The sequence below is a fragment of the Electrophorus electricus genome, chromosome 4 (assembly GCF_013358815.1).
Source record: "Electrophorus electricus isolate fEleEle1 chromosome 4, fEleEle1.pri, whole genome shotgun sequence".
NCBI classification, from domain to species: domain Eukaryota; kingdom Metazoa; phylum Chordata; class Actinopteri; order Gymnotiformes; family Gymnotidae; genus Electrophorus; species Electrophorus electricus.
This window is the reverse complement of record NC_049538.1, coordinates 18,415,859-18,435,222: the sequence shown is the minus strand read 5'-3', so window position 1 is coordinate 18,435,222 and position 19,364 is coordinate 18,415,859. Positions and strand designations below refer to the sequence as shown.

Here is a 19,364-nt window from a genome sequence, read left to right as displayed (position 1 = left end):
TCTGAATAGTCTTGAGGAAGATTAAAATGCGTATATGAAGAGTTGTGCTGTGCTGCACAGCTCCACAGTGCATCCTAGTGGTCAGATATTAACACTAAGAACGTAAACATATTGTCACACTGCTGGACTGGCTCCTCAATACCAATTGTAAATATAAGACATTACCCCAATAATATTAATAATATTAATAATAATAATAATAATAATGTCATATTATAATATAATAATGCCATGTTTAAAAAAATCAAAAATGAAACCAGTGACATTTTTTCACTGTTTTATTGGAAGTGAAGTGTAATTTCCATTCAACTACAAAATGATGTTTCTGATGTTTAGATTCATCCCTCACCAAGACCACACATGGCAAGCTCCAAACGATGTGTCAAATCAACATCCAGAATAAAAACTTTGTACAATATAAGCCACTCAGTTTTAAAAATAAAACTGTTAAAAAAAACAAATCTCCAAAACACAGAAAAAAAGAATGAGAATGAGGATGGTAGGGATGATGACCACGAGTCAAAAAAAAGCCCCTCTACCTTTGAGAAGAGCCCAACAGGAAGTGGTACATTCAGGTCCATGAGCCCACTCAGACATGCGTATGCTTGCGCGCACGCACACACATATGTGTGTGAACACGTGCGCGTGTAACGTGTGCATATGCACTCACACCCGCAGTAAAAACCATCCACCAAGGGAGAAGCTGACAAGCCATCACTGGAGAAAGACAAAGAGAGAGGGTACAGTTATGTTAGATGTGTAAGTGTCCGTAGTGGGCACCCGTGAGGCCCTTTGGGAGGGTGGCTCCGTGCGGCTTTGTGGCTGGGATTCATCGGATCCTCTTCTGCTGCCGTGCTCGGTAGATGTCGTTGATCGGAGGAGCAATCGATCCTTTGTCCTCCTCCTCGTCCGAGTCAGCGTTGGGCCTCTTCAGAGATTTGCTAGCCACCGCATGGTTCTCAACAGGCCCGTTGCCCTCACCGGCCGTGTCTGGACGGCCGCCTGTGATAAGCTCCACAGCAGCTTCCACAGCTATGTGGTGGGCAGGCAGAGAGTGAAAGCTCATTCCAGCAGGTTTGTAGCAGAGAATTCACCACAGCAAGATTACGAATTGAATTGAATTAATTAATCCTAGTCTAGGAGAGACTTCAGTTTTAAGCAACTGTTGGTGTGTGTATAAAAATAGGAAGAGAATGCAAAAGTTTAGAAATGTTCAGGTTTGCAGTCTTAGGTAAAGCCAATGATGCACTGAACCGACATTATCCAAAAAACACCTTCAAATGCTGACAGCCAGTATTAAAAATTTCTACCAAAAGAACTAAAGAAAGCTAAATCAATCTGGAGACTTTTCAGTGATCAAACACAGGTTCAGAACACCAATTCAGTGTTTTGGTTTGCTGGCCAGGCAGTGTGTGTCTGACCAGTCTGTGATACGTACTCTCTGGCATTGTGCATCTCCTGAAGGTCTCCATCAACTCATCCACCTGTACAAATGGACCCTAAAGGGAGAAAGGAAAAAATACAGAATCACAAAGTTTATACTGTACCTATTCTGGAACATCTGTATAAATGATCATTGGCTAATTAATAATTGCTAATTGAACCAGTTTTTGATCAGAAAAAAATGTGCTGTGGGTGCTCCAGCACAAGGGCTGAGAAACACATTAAGGGTTTTAGTTCTGAAGGGTTACTCTAGCACACTATTCTTAAAGGCTCAGTTCAGGGGTGTAGCACTGACAAGGTGTAGGATTCACCAGAGTGTGGCACTAACAGGGGTGTAGGACTGACCGTAAAACAGGTTGGAGGAGGCAGCAGCTTCATGAGAACAACAGCAGCAGGAGGTACAGGGAACACCCCCCCTGGTACAGGGTGCAGGCCTGGGGCTGTACACACACACACACACACACACACACACACACACACACACACACACACACACAAAAGATGAAGAGATGCAGTGTTTTTCCTGAGCACAGCAGACTGTGTAGGAAGGTAAGCTTTGTGAATGCTTTGTGGGACATCCTTTAATAGAAATATGAATTAAAATGACTGCTCCATTTATTTATCTATTTTCTATATTTCTTGCATCTTCCAACATCTTTCACATGTCATGAAGAAGCGTCTGGCATAACCACCCACGGTCTGGCAGCAACAGAAAGCAAAGCTTCGATTCCTAATTTGCTGTATTTTACACAGCCATCACAGCCACTGGTGGTGCTACAAATTGTTCCTCAACCGCCTGCTCAAGTCAAATGCCCGCTTTTCCTCAGTGACTGGCTTTCATGTTCGTGTGGCCTGACCACAACATTATGATAAGTATACACGCCACTGAAGTTTACTGGCATTTTTGACTTCAAAAACTAAAAGTAGATTAGTCCTAGTTACTGCTCGAGCCTACTGCGCTCACAGTCTCGCTGAGATAAAACCATGCACACTGAGGCATCAGCAATATTATACAAGTCTGTGTTTAGCTCTCATATCAGGGACAGTCCTGCATTCTGACTGGATATCACCTGGACCCCATTTCCCAAAAGCATCATAGTGTTAAGATCATCTTAAATGGGAAAGAGAGTGGTCAGTGTGATATTGATCTACCATTTAAACATGATCTCTCTGTTTCGAGGAAACACAAATAAACACTCATAGCTCATTAAGTCTCAGCTTCAGCTGGAGAAGACTTCTGATGCTAACGGGAGTTATGCTACTATTGCATCAACACATCATCAGTAGGGTAAAACTACTCTGTCTCATGAAGGTCTAACTTAGTGTATGACACAGATCATGCACATACCTAATAAACATGTTAGTTCATTTTGGAAAAACTGAATATATGGCGAGCATTACTTATTTATGACATCTTAGATTTCTTTGAATTCCAGTCCTGATAAGTCAGGACTATTAATCATTAACCCATGAGACCAGAAGAAAAATAAATCATCTCTGCCTTATCTCTGTCTTGTAATACATTAGTACAGGCCATGTGAATTAGCAAGAAAAGCTGCAACATAACTGGGCTCACTTGGGCCTGCTCTAAGAGACAGACCTGGTATGACTAATAAACCATGGGGATTTCATGCTCTGCAGATGTTTGTGTTTACCCCTACTCTCGCCTAACTTATTATCAAGTTGTCAGCTATTTACTGACCACAACAATGACCACAAACACGCAAGATTTACGGGCTGCTCAGGCCTGAGACGGCATCCCATTGCACCAGGAGCAGTGATGCGTGGTTGCTAATGTGCTACTGTGATAAGGGGTTGGGGGGCAGAGTTGGGGTGGCTTTGCGATACTCACGGGCGAGGTGCCGTGGCTGAAAGGGAATCATCTGGTTGGTATCTGGTTTGGGGTACTCTGGCTTCCGGTCGACCTCGTCCTTCAGCGCCGGAGTAGAGGGGGCGACCACCGCCTCGGGGATCAGCGCTGCATATTTGGCGCGGGACACATCCTATTGGTAAACAGCGCAGAGCCAGGAGCATGAGGGACATGTAGCGAGGTATTATGCCTTTAATGCAGGAAGCGTGTGTTCAGTGTGGGTCATGCTTTAAGGCTGCCGTAAACACACCTTGTATCCAAGGGCTTTGAGCTCGCTGGTGGAGCAGGGGTACAGGTCCATGAACTTGTACCTGTCCACTAATAAGGCCGTCTCCTTGCCCTCGTATTCATCCTTAAAAGCCATGAAACGCCTCCTTTCCACCTTCAGGATACTGGCCAAGTCACCGATGTTACTCTCAAATGCCAGGAAGCGGGCCCAGATCTCCCTGTCTCACACAGACACACAAACTACACTAGTGCACATACTGTATCTGCACTGTTCTATTGTTGAAACAGTTCCATTGCCACTCAAGTCTACAAACCTATTCTAAGTTTAAATGTACATAAACAGATAAAGAAACTGATAGCCTGTTATGCTTCTTCTGCAGAAGACTTAGCTACTGTATTGTAGCATCTATAAATTAGGCATTTATAACTATAAATATTCATATATTATTCAGACCTGACAGAGATTTGAAATCACCCCCATGAAACAGCTCTCCTGAGAAATGTATGAGTGCAGGCCTCCCTTATTAACACAGATAAACTAAAGTAACTCACTAACCCGGATTTTTCAGGTGAAAGACTTCCAGAAGTCAGAACCCGTTCAAAAAGTACTCTTGTATTGTTGTCCTCTGGGCAGAAAGGGACAGGCAGATCAATGGAATTCAGCATTACTGATTCATGTCATCCTTTAAAACTCTCTCAACATGTTTTTTAGGATACAGAAGAAAGATGAAATAAGAGCCTGGTGAACAAAACAGAACTTGTATTTGCATGGCAAACACCCCGTCTCCAAATCGCCCACTCTGAAAAAGAGCTTGTGTTATTTGTGTGCTTTCATAAGACATCTGATGCACTGCACCCTTGCTCTGAGTGACTAATCAGGTTGTTTGAGATAGCGTTATTGCAAGGTCATAGGCAGACAATAACACAGACTTGAAAATATTTTGTTTTAAAAAAAACTAAATTTCATCATGAAGAGGATATAACACCTAAACTCTAGGTCTGAGCCCAGTGCTTAATGCTGCCATTGAAGAGGGTATGGCCAATAAATGGGAGACGTTATCCTGTGATTGATTTTACTTGGAGAGAAAGAGGAACTTTTGCATTCAGAAAACATTTATTACACAGAACAAAGGACATAACTGGTGACAGGAATATGAGTAGTACGTGGAAGGCATGATATGTTGCTATAAACATTTTAGGGGAAATGGAAAAGTTGAATTCTTCATCTTAAGGAAAATAGTTAAGATTTAGAAAAAACAACTTCAGAAATGTACAACTTAAAGCTTCAGGAAGGAAAAGGACAGTTACAAGGCAACAGAAACACTGGCGATATCTGGCAAATCAAGAGTGTAGAGACAGAATGTAATCTTGGCTGTGACTTTTCTATTTTATCTGTGTTTCTAAGTTGCTTACTTTGTTTACTTCATCTGCTGAAGCAGAAGATGTGAGCTGCTCAGGCAACAGATGGAATTTTGCCAAATCGAAACAAAATAGAACTATCTGCAATTCTATAGACAAACAGGTGGACATGGAAGCATCTTACCATTCAGATGAGACAGATAATCAATATACGCCAGTATATATTCAGGGATATCGCCATACTTCTTCAGACCCAGCTCAAAGATCTTAAAAGCCACAGATTTGTCCTGATGAAGAAAGATTGAGAGTGGGATTCAAACACCATTCCATCATCAGCAGGAATGCTGGCACTTCTGTTTCCACATTACAGCGATCTGTATAGGGGGGCTATAATCACAAATGTAATACATACGGTGAACCAGACTAAGACTGTAATACAGAGGTTGGACCAGACAGAGACTTGAGATGAGATCAAATGCTTAGCAAGACTGCTTTTAATGTATTTAAACATGAAAGAAAATACTTGGTTAACTACCACAAGATTGTTTTGTACTTTTAGACTAAACATATCTCACTGCAAAAAAAGCATACACTTAAATTTATTCTTTGTATTTATAAATTTGCAAATTGCTTAATAGATTTAAAATAATTTCTACTATATATTCATCCATATATTTAAAAGTAGGTCTAGTCAACAGGATTAATCATTGTTCATTATGTCAAATACAGTAATGAGGTTGTAAGTAGCATTACTGAGCTCTGATTACTATAATGTAGGATTTGGCTCAACACTAATTAATCATCAGGTATGACTAACTACCACCGCCTAAGCCCATCACCAAGACAGGGAACTGTGTACACCACAGACAGTGAGCAGGCAGATATGGTACGGCACACTTCAGAGTCAAACATGAAATAACATCATACTAGCACGACCCGAATATGCTGTATCAAAGAAATGATTAACACAGCTAGTTCCTACTGTGGGAAACAGAACTGCTGCAATGAAGCCTGATTGCGAAGTATTTATTAAGCCCAGATGGTCTATGGAAATAAAAAGCTATTTGGGGCTTGGCCTTTGTCTAGCTCCACCCCACGATGCGTTACCTTGCTGCAATAGTATTCCATAAGAGCAGCCGTGACGTAAACATGGTGCCGCGTTCGAACGTCCTCTCTGGCCTTTTTAAAAATGGCGCGGCCGGACTTGATTCCCTCGGCCCTCCTGGCAAACTTCATGTACTGGATGTAGACCTGAGTGGCGGGAACAAGATGAGTGGATCAGTATTTTGTAAAAGCAGCATGCAGTTCTCAAAGAAACTAGCCTTCATCTTTAACAGCACTGCATACAGTGAACCTCACCAAGGTAGGGTCGATGTCCTCTATAGCCAGGAGGCGGTTGTATATGCTGTGCACTTTCTCATACTTCATACGACTCTGTTGAAAGGAAATTAGTTTTGAAAGCCCTCTGCAAAGAGGCCGAGAGGTCATGGGCGCTGAAGGTGTGAAACCAGCACACCAAACGGGGAGCAGAAGCACGCTGCAGTGTGCTCACCTCCTCGTAGTCGGCAAAGGAGAAATACAGCAGCATGTTCTTCTTCAGCAGGGTGGAGATGGCACGCTCGTAGATGTTAGCTGCCTCATCGCTGAACAGCTTGGCATTGTTCATGTCCTAAGTTATGGAATTTTCAAAAACCAAAACGAGCTTGAGTGCTCTGAGAAATCTGCATCGCGTGACTTTATGGAGGGAACAAACTTGACGAAAGATGATCGATGATGCAAGCTGCTTCAGGGCCTGTCATCTAAACCACACTTACATCATAATGTAATCAGCAAAAAAAATAAATAAAACATGCTGACAAGAGCAATAAACCCTTGTTGAGAAGTGTGATGAAAGAAAACATTGACACACCCCTTTCTCTGCCAGAAGCTTGCTGGACTGCTCCAGATACTGGGCGGCCTCGTACCAGACATCAGGATGATGGCCGAGCACCAGAAGGCACTGCTCATAGGCAAACATCACTGTGGGAGCAATCAGAGAGACAGACAAGTGCTTCAGCAAATCAGATCTCTGCAGTTCACAAGCCACAAACCACATTTGATCTATTTGTCTAATAGCATCTAACATCTGCAGCACATTATATCAGTACTGCTTTTTGCATTCCACTCAGTGCTTAAGGACTCTGCACATGTTCTTAAATACAAGGGCTCGTATCTCACATGCAGGGGTCTGTTTAAGAAGACTAAACCTTCATTTCAGTGCTAAATTGGCAAAAGGATACTGGTAAGTCAGCTTTCATTTTATTTAAACATCAGTTGGTAGATGTCAGTATTTGTAACTTAAAGGAACATCCGCTGTTCCCATGTAGTCTAGTCAATAACTGAACCAAACTTGTGAGAACAAAGGACAGTCATTCTGGTCAGGCCTACATCACTTTTATTAATCCTGGGACTTCCCTGCTCCCAACATACCAATCTCAACTCCTCAGCCATTTACTAAGATTTTCCCAAAATAAGAGGTGTACTAAAGGGAAAAATTAAAAGCAGCATGTTGTAGGATAGAGGACATTCTAGGACTTGGCACCTCTCTTGGTGATGAGGGTTTGGTCTTCTGTGCGCAGCGGGTTACTTTTCTCCCATTGAATGTACTTTTTCCACATCTCCACCTGCTGGGCCTCCTGTGGGGAGTTCTGTGGAGGCACGGAGGGTGCATTGCGGTCCAAGCCCTTCATCACCGTCTCATACTCCTACAAGAAGGCCCAATCACATGGTACAGTTTACAAGTCCAGTCAACAAAGGTCACTCTCTAAAACCAAAAGACACCTGTCATCTTTTTAAGTTTTATTACGCATCAGAAAGCCCTGATATTGGGATGACTTACACATCAAATCATGGATTCATACCAAATGGGGTCATTTTTGTTCAGATATCTGCAGCATAGGTGGTGGTGTTTAACGGAGTAATTAAGTTTAAAAAAGAGGTAACGTGCCCTTGAGATGTCTATACAGATGCATCAGTAATGGTGTGAGAATGGGTGAGGCACCTACCTTGGCAACCCTCCTAGCATTCATGTAGTCCCTGCTTCGGTCTTCGATCATCTTTTTGGCCAAGTGAATATTGATGCCCTACAAAATGGGACAGGGATTTACTGTGTAGTGTTACTGTATACTACATAAACAAAAAAATGTGAGCCTTAATCACAATAACCAGCAGAACACCTCGATATATGCTGGCAGGCTGTGCAGTCTTTCATGAAACTGCATCACTGCTGCAAATTTACTCAAGGTATTAGCAGGAGCCAATCTCACACTCCAGATGAAAGCATCTGCTACTGAGAGCAGAAAAGAAGCAGGCTGTCTAAAGCTTTCTTCCACCACCCCCTTCTCACCTCCTCATATTTGCTGTAGTCTCTCCATAACTGTTCGATGTTGATCATGGGGTTGACACAGCCCCTTTGATACACGCGGCGCACAGCCGTGATGCGCTGGTTCTCTGCGTACGACCCCACCGCCTCGCTGCGACACAGCACCAGCGTTACAGCCTGCTTCAGTGACGCACGCAGCAAAAAAAGAGCTGTCCACATTTCTGAATCCTGTGCTGTATACTTACACCCCTTTAAGAAAGTTGATATAGTCGACCCAGATCTGAAAGAGGAGAAATGACAAGCACATGATCACAAAAGGAGAGCTGGGGCAAAAGAGCTATTGCCAAAGTGGAACAGGCTCCCAATGTTGATGTGGGACATTTACCTGGTATGACATGATCTCCATTCCAATTTTGTCCAAAGCAAAATCGTATGCTTGGGCCATCTTCTCCCTAATAATGCATATGGGTTTATGAGAAATACATATTGAACATTCCATCCAACACTGCCAAACTCATTAGTGGGCCTCAAAATTATTAACGCAATATGTCCCATTTCTTGTTCTTTTCATTGCAAATAAAGGTTTAGAATCCCCCAAGAATGTATTGGATCCTTCACAAATGATTTTTAATATATGATCAAGATAGCCACAAATACAGAGTACATAAATCACATACTTGTAGCTGGGCAGTTTTCCTTTGGTTTCTCGAACATAAGAAAGATAGCATTTCCACAGGTCAATGTGCAGAACCTTCATGAGGCATCTCTGAAATAACTGAATAAGAAATGGAAAAGTGAGCATAAGGATATTCCCGAAAATACAGTTAACACACTGGAGAAACTAAATCAAATTTGTGTTTACTTACCAATTCAAAAATAATTATGTAAAATAAGTCAGCCACTTTAGATTGGCCCTACTTGCGAGAATACTCTACATATCCTGGATTGTGTGTGTGTGAGTGCCAAACAGACTCATGTTATGAGGCACTCTGGGCTGAGTCAGGAGGATGACATCACCACTAACTTAGTGGATCGTTCCCCCACAGTGTCTGTTATGATAATGGAAAAGAACGGAAGGAAAAAGCTCCGTTGTGTCACTGCATGAAGCGGCGTTCTTTGCGGACGACTCTGTACGGTTGGCCTGCTCGGTGGCATATGCAACCCACGTGTGTCCATAGCAAACCAACAGACTACTGTAGCGATAGAGAGTTGATGTGCATTTCTAATACGCAATGGGATATGCTGTAATTCTTAAGATCAAAGCGCGGAACCTTTGGGGCTGAGAATGATGACAGCTTACCTTTTCAACCTTGTCATAGTTTTTAGCCTTGATCTGTGGACAGATTTCAGAACCACCATTATAAATTACGATTCTATTCAATGTTCAATAAAATGAGCATAGTCTAATGCATATAAACAGACAACACACACACACACACACACACACACACACACAAAGCACAAACCACCTCCCTTTAAGATCAACAATGTGAAATTCATACAAAACCCCAAAACCTACAAATCACAAAAACTTGCCCAGTATAAAGCTCCAGATATCCCCACTCTTGCACACAGATAATGCATACAACAGTTATTTTTGGTTTGTTTTTTTCTGGGCTTGGGTTGGGGTGTAAACTCCCCATGATTAAGGCCAAAATGTTGCCTTAAGTGGCAGATAACTTATTAATAATAATAATAATAATAATAATAATAATACGTTCATTAAATGGATAAAGGATAGTTAACCGTTTAAGTAGCCTACACTTTTATGTTGTCCTATGTACTCCTAACACCAAACACACTTCAAAGATGCAGTAAGAAGCCAAAACTAACTCTCATTCACATGCGTACACATTTGGTGAGGGGAAGCGGACAGCAACAAAAAGAGAAGTACCTGTGGCAGGAATGCCCCCACAACGGCAGTGTGGAACAGGAGATGGTCAAATACTTATTTAGATTACAAGGCTGCGAGTCTATCTGTCCATCTATTAATCAGAATGCCATCCCCAAGCACCACACACCACAGCAGGTCAGGAGACAGCAGATGTGTGTGTTCCAGAAGCCAGGAAAGATTTCCTGACGCAAATGTACTAAAGTAGTCGATTAATGGAAGCCCTGTAACAAAATCTTTGTCTACGACATGAAGAAATATTAGACAGTAACATACAACACAATTTCACGAGTGAGTAAATTAAGTTTATTTTTCCACTTTCACATTTCCCTTGTGCAGCACAAAGCTCTAGAGATCATTTCACTAACCAATCAAAAACAACAATGGAGGAGATATCTAAAGTTATACAAATGAATAAGCATCTAAAGTTAAAAAAACATCAAACGTAAATACCTTCTGAGCAATAAGTAATTTCCGAAAGAGCCCATGTAAAAAAAAAACAAAAAAAAAAACTGTCACCAACAACAGAAACTCCAGTGTTATGTTGATGCTAACAATAGCAGAAGCAGTAATGAAAAACAAACCGTGCAGTATGTCACTGCCACATATAGACAAGGACCTGACATACCACACACTTCTTCCTACATAAGATAGGTTTGGCCAAGGGGAAAAAAGACAACACGTAAAATCTCCAAGGACACACACAAACTATATTTTCGAGTGGCACACGTCCAAAACATACCCAAACAGTCATATCCAAGGCATAGTAACAAATGTCATATATGCTGAAATGATATTTGTCATCTGATTTAATAACACCCTCTCTTGTGGGAGAGAGCACAGAGGAGGTTTCCATAAGTTAAACAGAGTAAGTGTATTTCAACACTAATTCTGGGAAACACTGGTGGAATCCACAAGGTCCAGTTTTCTAAGTGATTTATGGCATTTTTAAGCAGTTGCTTTGCTGGCGAATACAGGCCAGACCACTACTACATATAGCCCAACAGCAGTTGGTGGTTAGTGGCTCAAAGCCACAAAGACAAAAGGTTAAAGCCTGAGAAGGTTACAGGAGGGACAATTGTGGAAGCCTAAAAAGGAGCTAGAAACAATTCCTAATTAACACTACCTTATCACCTGGAGAGAAGGTATCATTGTATTATGTCAAAGGTGAACAGATGTATCTCTAGAATTAACACAAAATCATTGCAGTCTCACTCAGCCCAGTGTTCATCTCACATCCAAAACCTCCATCTCAGTTGTCACACACTCACAGAGAGAGAGAGAGAGAGAGAGAGAGAGAGAGAGAGAGAGAGAGAGAGAGAGAGAGAGAGAGAGAGAGAATGAGAATATCAGTCAGAGAGTTACACTTGAATGATTAAACAAATTTGCTGCAGTTTTGTCAAGCAGTTTTATTACTGGCAAGAAAGAACCTGCTGGTGTCATTTCATAAGCCAGATATCCATGGCTTTGACAAAGATTAGAAGGTGTAAAACCAGACTCAACTGCAAGGCAGGGAATATTTAAAACCCTACAAGCATGATGGTTCTCTAAGCAAGCTTTAATATAGTTTTAAATGTCATATGGTTTATACACTTTTTTTTTTTTACCTAAAGGCTTACAGTTTTAGAGAATTTGATCAACTTTCCCTAAACCACTGGTCATCTTTTAGAGGAATGGCATGTGCTGGTCAAGCCACATTAAGTGAAATTTTAAAAATGCCATCACAAGCATTCTGAAACAGAATAGTCAGCCCATGAATTAAAATTAATCACCTGCATCTAGGAAAGATGGCTGAGGCCACCCATTACAGAAGTATTCAGAATGTTTTGTTGATCATCTGAATGCTGTGATTCATCAAAACACCCACAGAACACTGTTGTGGAATATCTCACATTGGTCAGGGTGCTTCATAGCGCACACTGAAAACGTTCTTGTTAAGAGGGCACGTGTGTATAGATAGTGTAGTCTTCTTGACCTTACAAAGATCAACATTGTGATCATTAACAAATGATTTATTGCAGACGAATTTAAACTTCATTTCCCAAAGCACGATTTGACATATTAAACAAAAAATGTAAGATATACCGAGACACATTACTACACACTCACTCTATATGAAAGGGCAGTCTTAACATAAAATTAAAGAAACAGTATTTTGCAAACATGCAAAAAAGTAGGAAAAATGTAACGGATGCTTGCCAGTGACGTCATTATTATTTCCCATGCTCTGCAGTTTATATTTCTAGTTTAGTATTTCTGTATAAATGATTTTGGCTGCCAGACAACATCATACTACCACCACCACACTTCATTTCTGTAGTCTGTCTACACTATGTGCAGTTAATAGAAAAATGCAATACTTAAATCATGAAACAGTCCATGCTCCTTTTTGATATGTAGAGCAGCTTGCATTTTCAGGCAAGCATGTGGTATTAGTACCTCTACTAAAACTAGCAGTGTTCAAATACAAAGTTGCTTCTGCTGGGTGGCTAAACAAAAGATATACTTTAAAAACTTAACATGTCCTTGATAAGTCCGCATCCATACACTGGGTGGATGAGAACTGTTATTGAAGGCTGTGTGTTCATTTGATTTAAATACCTTTTCTTTTAAATATTTCAAATGCTAGTTGGAGGAAACTATATTCCATCCCGCCAGATTCTACAGTAAAATTATAAATGAATTCAATGAAGCTAACTGCACAGCTCATAACCTGGACACGCAATGGAGACAACTTCTTAGAATCCTGAGAAGGGGTTCAGAACAACTTGCCTAACACAGACACCTTCACACAACTACTAAAAGGAGAATGCTTCACACGTTAGGGCCTAGGCCAACGTTGGACCTGGAGTGTGAAACTATCTGGACAAAAAGGGCCAAAAAAACCTAATTTAAAAATAAATAAATAAATAAATAAAAAGAAAAAAAGAAACATTGCAATGTACACACACACACACACACACACACACACACACACACACACACTCCTGGTCTAACCTGCAGAATACTTTAAACATAAAAAGGCCTACCTAAAAACTAAGAGCAACACACAAACCATGCATGTTTAAATGTTAGTTGTGACATACTTACCATCTCAGTTTGAGGACATTATGCCTCTATGCCCCACTCATCTGAAGCAACAAACTATGGCCCTAAAACTACCAAAAGGACAAATCATATCTTGAGATTAGCTGTAGCATTCACCGTCTCTGTGGTGTTAAGGGCCTGCTGTCTGTTGAACTTAAATATAGAGTGTTGTGTAGATCACAAACACCATGTGCCTCACTTCTGCAATGTGTGGACCTATGTTAACGATCCATGAGTTTCTTGATGTTGGAAGGACTGAAACCAAACGTGACTATTGCTACAGAAATCAGAGGCTGACGCTATCATAAATGCAGTTAGAATATATAATCTATAGTGCAAACTGGCCAGGGCTAAAATGGGCCAGGAAACAAAGAGATTGTTATTATGGACAAAGCCATCTTGCAGTGTTCACACAGATCATCCACAATGACCTCAAAGAAATGACACAGGAGGCAAGAAATTGACACAACAAGTGAATAAAAGGCTAAAGCACTTCGATACTATTAAAATAGTTTAATGCTGTTGCAGATAAAACATGCAACAATATGAAGTTAAGCTCATAAAACTGAAAAAGTAATGAAAAGAATGAATTCACCCCCCCACCCCGGCAGTACAAGCTGTGACAGAGGTAACTGTTTAATATTACTGCGGCCACTTAGAAACCCTCACATTATCGCTGTTTTGGAGGCATGTGAAAGTCACACTGTTGATCCAATTGGGAGATGTACTTTGTTGTACACATGAAAGTAAAAAAATAAGATTTTAACCTCAGCTTCAATATATAGTTTCCAGAATCTGCCCGAACTGGGGAACTGGGTGACAAGTCTCTCATATGTCTTCCTTGCTTTGTCTATAGGTTGGTTCTAAAAGAAGCAAAATGCATTTACATACAGAATAAGGGAACCATAAGTCCCACAGATGATTTACATAGTGTAGGGTGAGATACGCAGTTAGGAAACCCTCCTCCCCAATCCCCGAAATAGGTTACCCGAAGTAAAAAGGAATGCAACCCTGTGTCACTAAACCTGTGCTTCTCGAATCAGTATGCTCCATGCGTCGAGGTCATATGGGTTTTCTTCCAACTTCTTCTCTGCCTTCTTCACCTTTTCTGGGATGTATTCCGCAGCCTATAAAAAAATAATAATAAAAAAAAAATATCGAAGACAAATCAAATAAAATTAACACAAAATACCCTACCCGTTAAAGGTTAGACATGTTGCCCTAATTTTATTCATGAACGGATTGATAATTAGGTGTTGTAGCAAAAAAATAAAACAGAGCCCCAGTAGGTGAACTCCAGTCCGAGGGGGCACAACACCTGTATATTGTTTTCAAAATCCATAAGGCCTCATTCAACTGCCACTGGAAAACACTCAATTGTGTAGTGCTGCGGCAACCCAAGATTAGATACGAGCTACTTTGCACCCAACTGTACAGTACTGCAGTCATCCTATAATGAGAACGAGTAACACCGTAGCGAAACGGATTTAACTTACAAGCGAAATTTGGGTTTAAACGAAGCAGCTGACTGTACAATGACAGAATCTACAGCACTATACAATTAATTAAATCAAACCTCCACGTACATCAAACGTACATACTCCACGTACCACGTACATACTGAGGTAGAGTAACAATACTGGCGGGTAAGTTTGTTTTTATCCCATGCCTGTTGACTAAAATAAATGACAGTCTATAAGGTAGTTAGCTACGCTAGGAAGATGGATACATAAACAGTGTTTTGAGACAAAATAGATGGTCAATTTTAGATAACTCGACAACTAACGTTACGCTTTCATCTTTTTAAAAAGCACTTATATCTAAGACACCTAGCCATCAATCTCACTGAGCTAGTTAGCACGCTAACAAAAGTAGCTAGCAAAGTTAGATAGGTAAGCTAGGTAGCTATGGCTTTGGCATGCAGGATAATATACCCATAAGCGAGATAGCTAGCTAGGTAGCTACTTAGAAAGTCATGACTAGCAAACATTGGCAGATCGCTAAAACAATAGCAACGCTTATTTGACAACTTAACTTGATCGGTGACTAAGCAAGCGTTAGCTGAATACTGGTTGGCCTGCTAGCTAACTGCTTCTCACAAACATGCACAGCCGTGTTTCCCAGCGACTGTAGCAGCAGTAAGGCTATATAATGAAGCGTTGGCCCTTGTTCTAGTCATTGTAGGAAAGTCATTGGGTAACTAGTTAACAGAGACATTCCAAATGCTAATTTTGGCAGTATTACTTGCTGTGCCAGTTATTCTCTAGGAAAGGTCGCTGACAAGCTCTGATCACAACGCTAACTGGATAACAAGGCCGCAAGCAATAATTCATTCCAAACTTTGTGTTTCCAATAAATGTTTTACCTGATCCGAAGCACCCTCTGCAGCCATAACTGAATACAAGGGTTTACTATTTAGGAGACCTCAAAAACACTACAATCACAGATTGTGGTCGCGTTGAAGCTCACTGCAGCATGGCCTACTAATAGTTCTTTATACATCTGCAACTTTCGCCCGTTCTTCTAAAATGGCGAGTTTAACGCTCCCATTTCCGGTGACACAGGAAGTGCATCCTATTCCTGCTCGATTGTTTATACAAAATGTTATAGGTGACTGATATGGGTGAAATGTGGGTGAAAATACGGTGTAGCTAAAAAAGATTATGTGTAAATATAGATACATTTGTGATTTAACTTTTTATAGTATATGTTATAATGCATTTTCACTGGTTCCTTTAATAAGAGATTTTTTCATGCAACATAGACTATATCGTCTTTAATTTTGCTTTTCTGTGTCGAACGTTCTAGAAAAAACATTTGCATATTACAAAAATTACACTAAATTTCTCTGGCAGTATCGAAAAGATTTTTAGTCAGGCACATTTTAGACATCGTTAATCATATTTTCCCAGAATGCCGTTCGACCGCCCTTTTTCCTCCATCTTTGTTATCGTATCAGGCAAGTTGGTCTTGTCACTGTCTAAAAAATTATAGTTTTAGTGGGTTCTGAAGCACATACTTACCAATATGTATTACTGTGATTAGCTATATATACATGTTTCATAGATTAATGATTTTTGTTGTAAGTGAGTATATGATGCCAGAGATTTCAAGTGGATTTTAAGGCGTAGCTGGCTAGCTAGCGTCTATCCTGCCCCTAGACTTGCTTGATACGTTACAGGGTTGCCACCAAGACGAATGCATTTCGATTTTAAAATTCTATTAGTACTCACGTTATGCTTTGCCAGCTTGGTGCCACATGGGTGAATTACGTGCTGCTTTTAAAGAGAATGGGTAACTGTAAGACGTAGCGTTTCACATGGCAGATAGCTTGGGTAGCTCATCTGGGTTCAGTGAATTTTAGACGCATTTATAGCCGCGTAGCTACATGTCGCGTCAACAAATGTTTTGTTTAATGCGTCCAATCAAATTTTACACGGGACTAGACCACAGAGTGTTGTCTAGCAAACTAATAGCTAACAGTAGGATCAGTTGGCTACGCGGTAACTTCTTTGGGAACGGCGCAGCTGAAGAAATGTTGCATTGGCATACTCAAGTTAACAGCCTGTTTCTCTTTTGTGCTATTTAGGGTTTTCTGATCCTGGACGAAGATCACAATGCCTGGAAGGTCAGTAGCCTTTAAAGCTTAATATCTGCGTAATATGTAATATCTGTGGATGCTAGTAAATGAGCAGCTAAACTGTTTTGCTCAGACTACAGTTCTGGTGTGTGGCGAACATTTTTCTATTTTTTTTTAAATTAAAGATTGTGGTGTAAGGCCATATTTGCTGGATACAAGCGTGGTCTAAGGAACCAGCGTGAGCACACTGCCCTGCTGAAGGTAGAGGGAGTTTACACTCGCAACGAGGTTGACTTCTATCTGGGCAAGCGTTGTGCCTATGTCTACAAGGCCAAAAAGTAAGTGATTTGTGGTAGCCATAAGTGTACGTGTAGTGCTACATCTTTCTGGTCTGTAGATGTAACTTGGTGTGGGGGCTCCATGTGGTAATTGGAATTACGTGACTGGTGAGCTGTGATCTTTGAATTTGTGGGATTTGGGTGCAGGACAGTGCAAGGCCAATGTAATAAGCTTGCGTTGTTGGAGTTTGGTTTTTTGCAGAATAAAAGAGGACTTCACAGACCTTAGATGCAAAATCTAAAGATTTGAGTATCCATTTTTAGTTCTTCATTGAATGTGGCCAAAGTCTGCCAATGGTCACACACTTCATCAAACTCCTCATATAATTACCAGGTTCAGTAGGTTTGTTAAGAGCAGGGAAAATGTAGAGCACTTCAGTTTAGGTGAAATGTGAAAAGTTGCAGGATTTTGCTCTTTGTATCCAGTTTGTATGTTTAAAACTAACAAATTACAAGCATCACAAAACAACTTTCTGGCGAGTACTAGCAAGCATTCTAAGGTGTAACAGCATGAAGAAAATATGCCCAGAAAAGTGACTGAAGAACTGCGTAGCTTGTATGCAAAGTACAGAGCTGCTTGGAATACTCCTCGACTGCTCCTTTTGTGAGTTCTGCTGCTGCTACAGCAGCAATGTTGTGGACCAGTTCACTCGCAGGGTCTGTTGAAGGAGCATATAAGAGTGCTCCCTTCTTAGGAAGTGCTGTGCAGTGGAATATAACAGACTGGCCCACAGCTCTCTGCTATCTGAAGTTTTCTTATGCAGGTTATTGTCCAAAGGGACTTATTTGGCTTTTTGAGTAGTTACTTATGACGTCCTCCGCTTTATGTTGTTGGGTCAAATTCAGCATTCTTAGTGGCGTGGTCAGCTGTTTACCTTGAAAGCTATTGAAAGGATTGGTTAATAGGTAAGTCTGAGATAGTAGAGGATCCCCAAACTTTTGCAGACTGAAGTTTGGTGGTGAAGTGTAATTTGTTCAATGGATACCAAACATTTCCTTAATGACCCGTAAAGCAGCGTCAGGAATAGGTTTTGCTTGCTTGCTGAGGTAGAGAATCTTAGCAAAGCTGTTAAAATTGTAAATCAGCTCATGTTCGTGTGCTTCTCTGATTGGGATTCCTATGACAATGTCTCCATAGGAACACAGTGACTCCTGGCGGGAAGCCCAACAAGACTCGGGTCATCTGGGGCAAGGTTACGCGCGCTCATGGCAACAGTGGTATGGTCCGTGCCAAGTTCAGCAGCAACCTGCCTGCAAAGGCCATCGGCCACAGAATACGAGTGGTGAGTAGGACTTGTTGCGATGCCATGCACTGCTCCCAGGATGATGGCACGCATTGCCATTTAAAGATTACACACAAATGCCTAGTGTTGGTGCCATGAAGAGCAAGACTAGTGTCGTTCTATTTTTGATTATGCCAGCGTAACTTGTTTTGGTAGTTTGGCAATGTTTCAAGTTGTAAACAAGCTCAAGAGCAGCCCTAAAACTGCTGAAGAACTGTTTGCATTACTTTTCACTGATTTGGTTCCACACATCAAAGTTGAGAAAACATGCTCTTGAAGACCACCGCTTGGTTTTTCTCGTTGGAGCAGATGAGCGATTTAACACTCTTTTATTGAAGCACCTGGTTTGGCATCATGAAGTTTAAAATGAAGCTGTAGCTCACAGGAGGCACAAACGGTACTGGTGACTATTATTCAATATGACAATACTTGGAGCACTCAGTGACTGAAGTACTACTGAGTACTAGGCATTTGAGGTTTCTACGTTAAAGGTGCCATACAGCATCCAGTGTGGAGAGAAAGGGTGGTGTAAAGTGGGATGGAACATTCCACATAAAGATGTATAGGTAGATACCATGTAGGTGTGTGTTCTGTTTTAATGTCATGGGGAACATATTCAGTTAGTGAGTTGGTCTATTTTAATATACCAAAGATATCGGAACATCCTTTGTACTGATCTTTTTTTCTTTCTTTTTTTATTGATGTTGTGTATAATATGAGGGGGGAGGGGACCCAGTTCGTTTTAGCACATGCATCTCATTGTTCTGTGATCACTTCTCATGAATAACTAAATGACTGTTCTTTGTTTTTCAGATGCTGTACCCATCCCGTGTGTAATGTGCTTTTTTGTGTACATACAATAAAACATTGTCACAGTATTGTCTGGAATTGACTGCTGAATATTCATCTACAGAGTATTGACTG

At 40.9% G+C, this 19,364-nt stretch overlaps 2 protein-coding genes across 2 annotated transcripts; one reads left to right on the top strand and one right to left on the bottom strand.

Annotated features, from left to right (window-relative positions):
- Positions 1 to 260: 260 nt before the first annotated feature.
- Positions 261 to 15,787, bottom strand: cstf3 (cleavage stimulation factor, 3' pre-RNA, subunit 3). The gene is made up of 21 exons (XM_027032770.2): positions 15,605 to 15,787; positions 14,265 to 14,366; positions 14,007 to 14,102; positions 9,562 to 9,594; positions 8,939 to 9,036; positions 8,647 to 8,713; positions 8,507 to 8,541; positions 8,286 to 8,412; positions 7,945 to 8,022; positions 7,482 to 7,644; positions 6,810 to 6,919; positions 6,453 to 6,569; positions 6,260 to 6,334; positions 6,008 to 6,151; positions 5,085 to 5,187; positions 4,098 to 4,167; positions 3,564 to 3,759; positions 3,296 to 3,446; positions 1,789 to 1,883; positions 1,439 to 1,499; positions 261 to 1,032 (listed from the first exon to the last, which is right to left on the bottom strand). Exons 1-21 carry the CDS (start codon positions 15,629 to 15,631, stop codon positions 830 to 832), a joined length of 2,151 nt encoding a protein of 716 aa, XP_026888571.2. The 5' UTR covers positions 15,632 to 15,787; the 3' UTR covers positions 261 to 829.
- Positions 15,788 to 16,154: 367 nt separating this feature from the next.
- rpl35a (ribosomal protein L35a) lies at positions 16,155 to 19,318 on the top strand. The gene is made up of 5 exons (XM_027032775.2): positions 16,155 to 16,198; positions 16,829 to 16,867; positions 17,005 to 17,157; positions 18,296 to 18,440; positions 19,254 to 19,318. The coding sequence occupies exons 2-5, from the start codon at positions 16,857 to 16,859 to the stop codon at positions 19,275 to 19,277; spliced, it is 333 nt and encodes a 110-aa protein (XP_026888576.1). The 5' UTR covers positions 16,155 to 16,198; positions 16,829 to 16,856; the 3' UTR covers positions 19,278 to 19,318.
- The last annotated feature ends 46 nt before the right edge of the window (positions 19,319 to 19,364 follow it).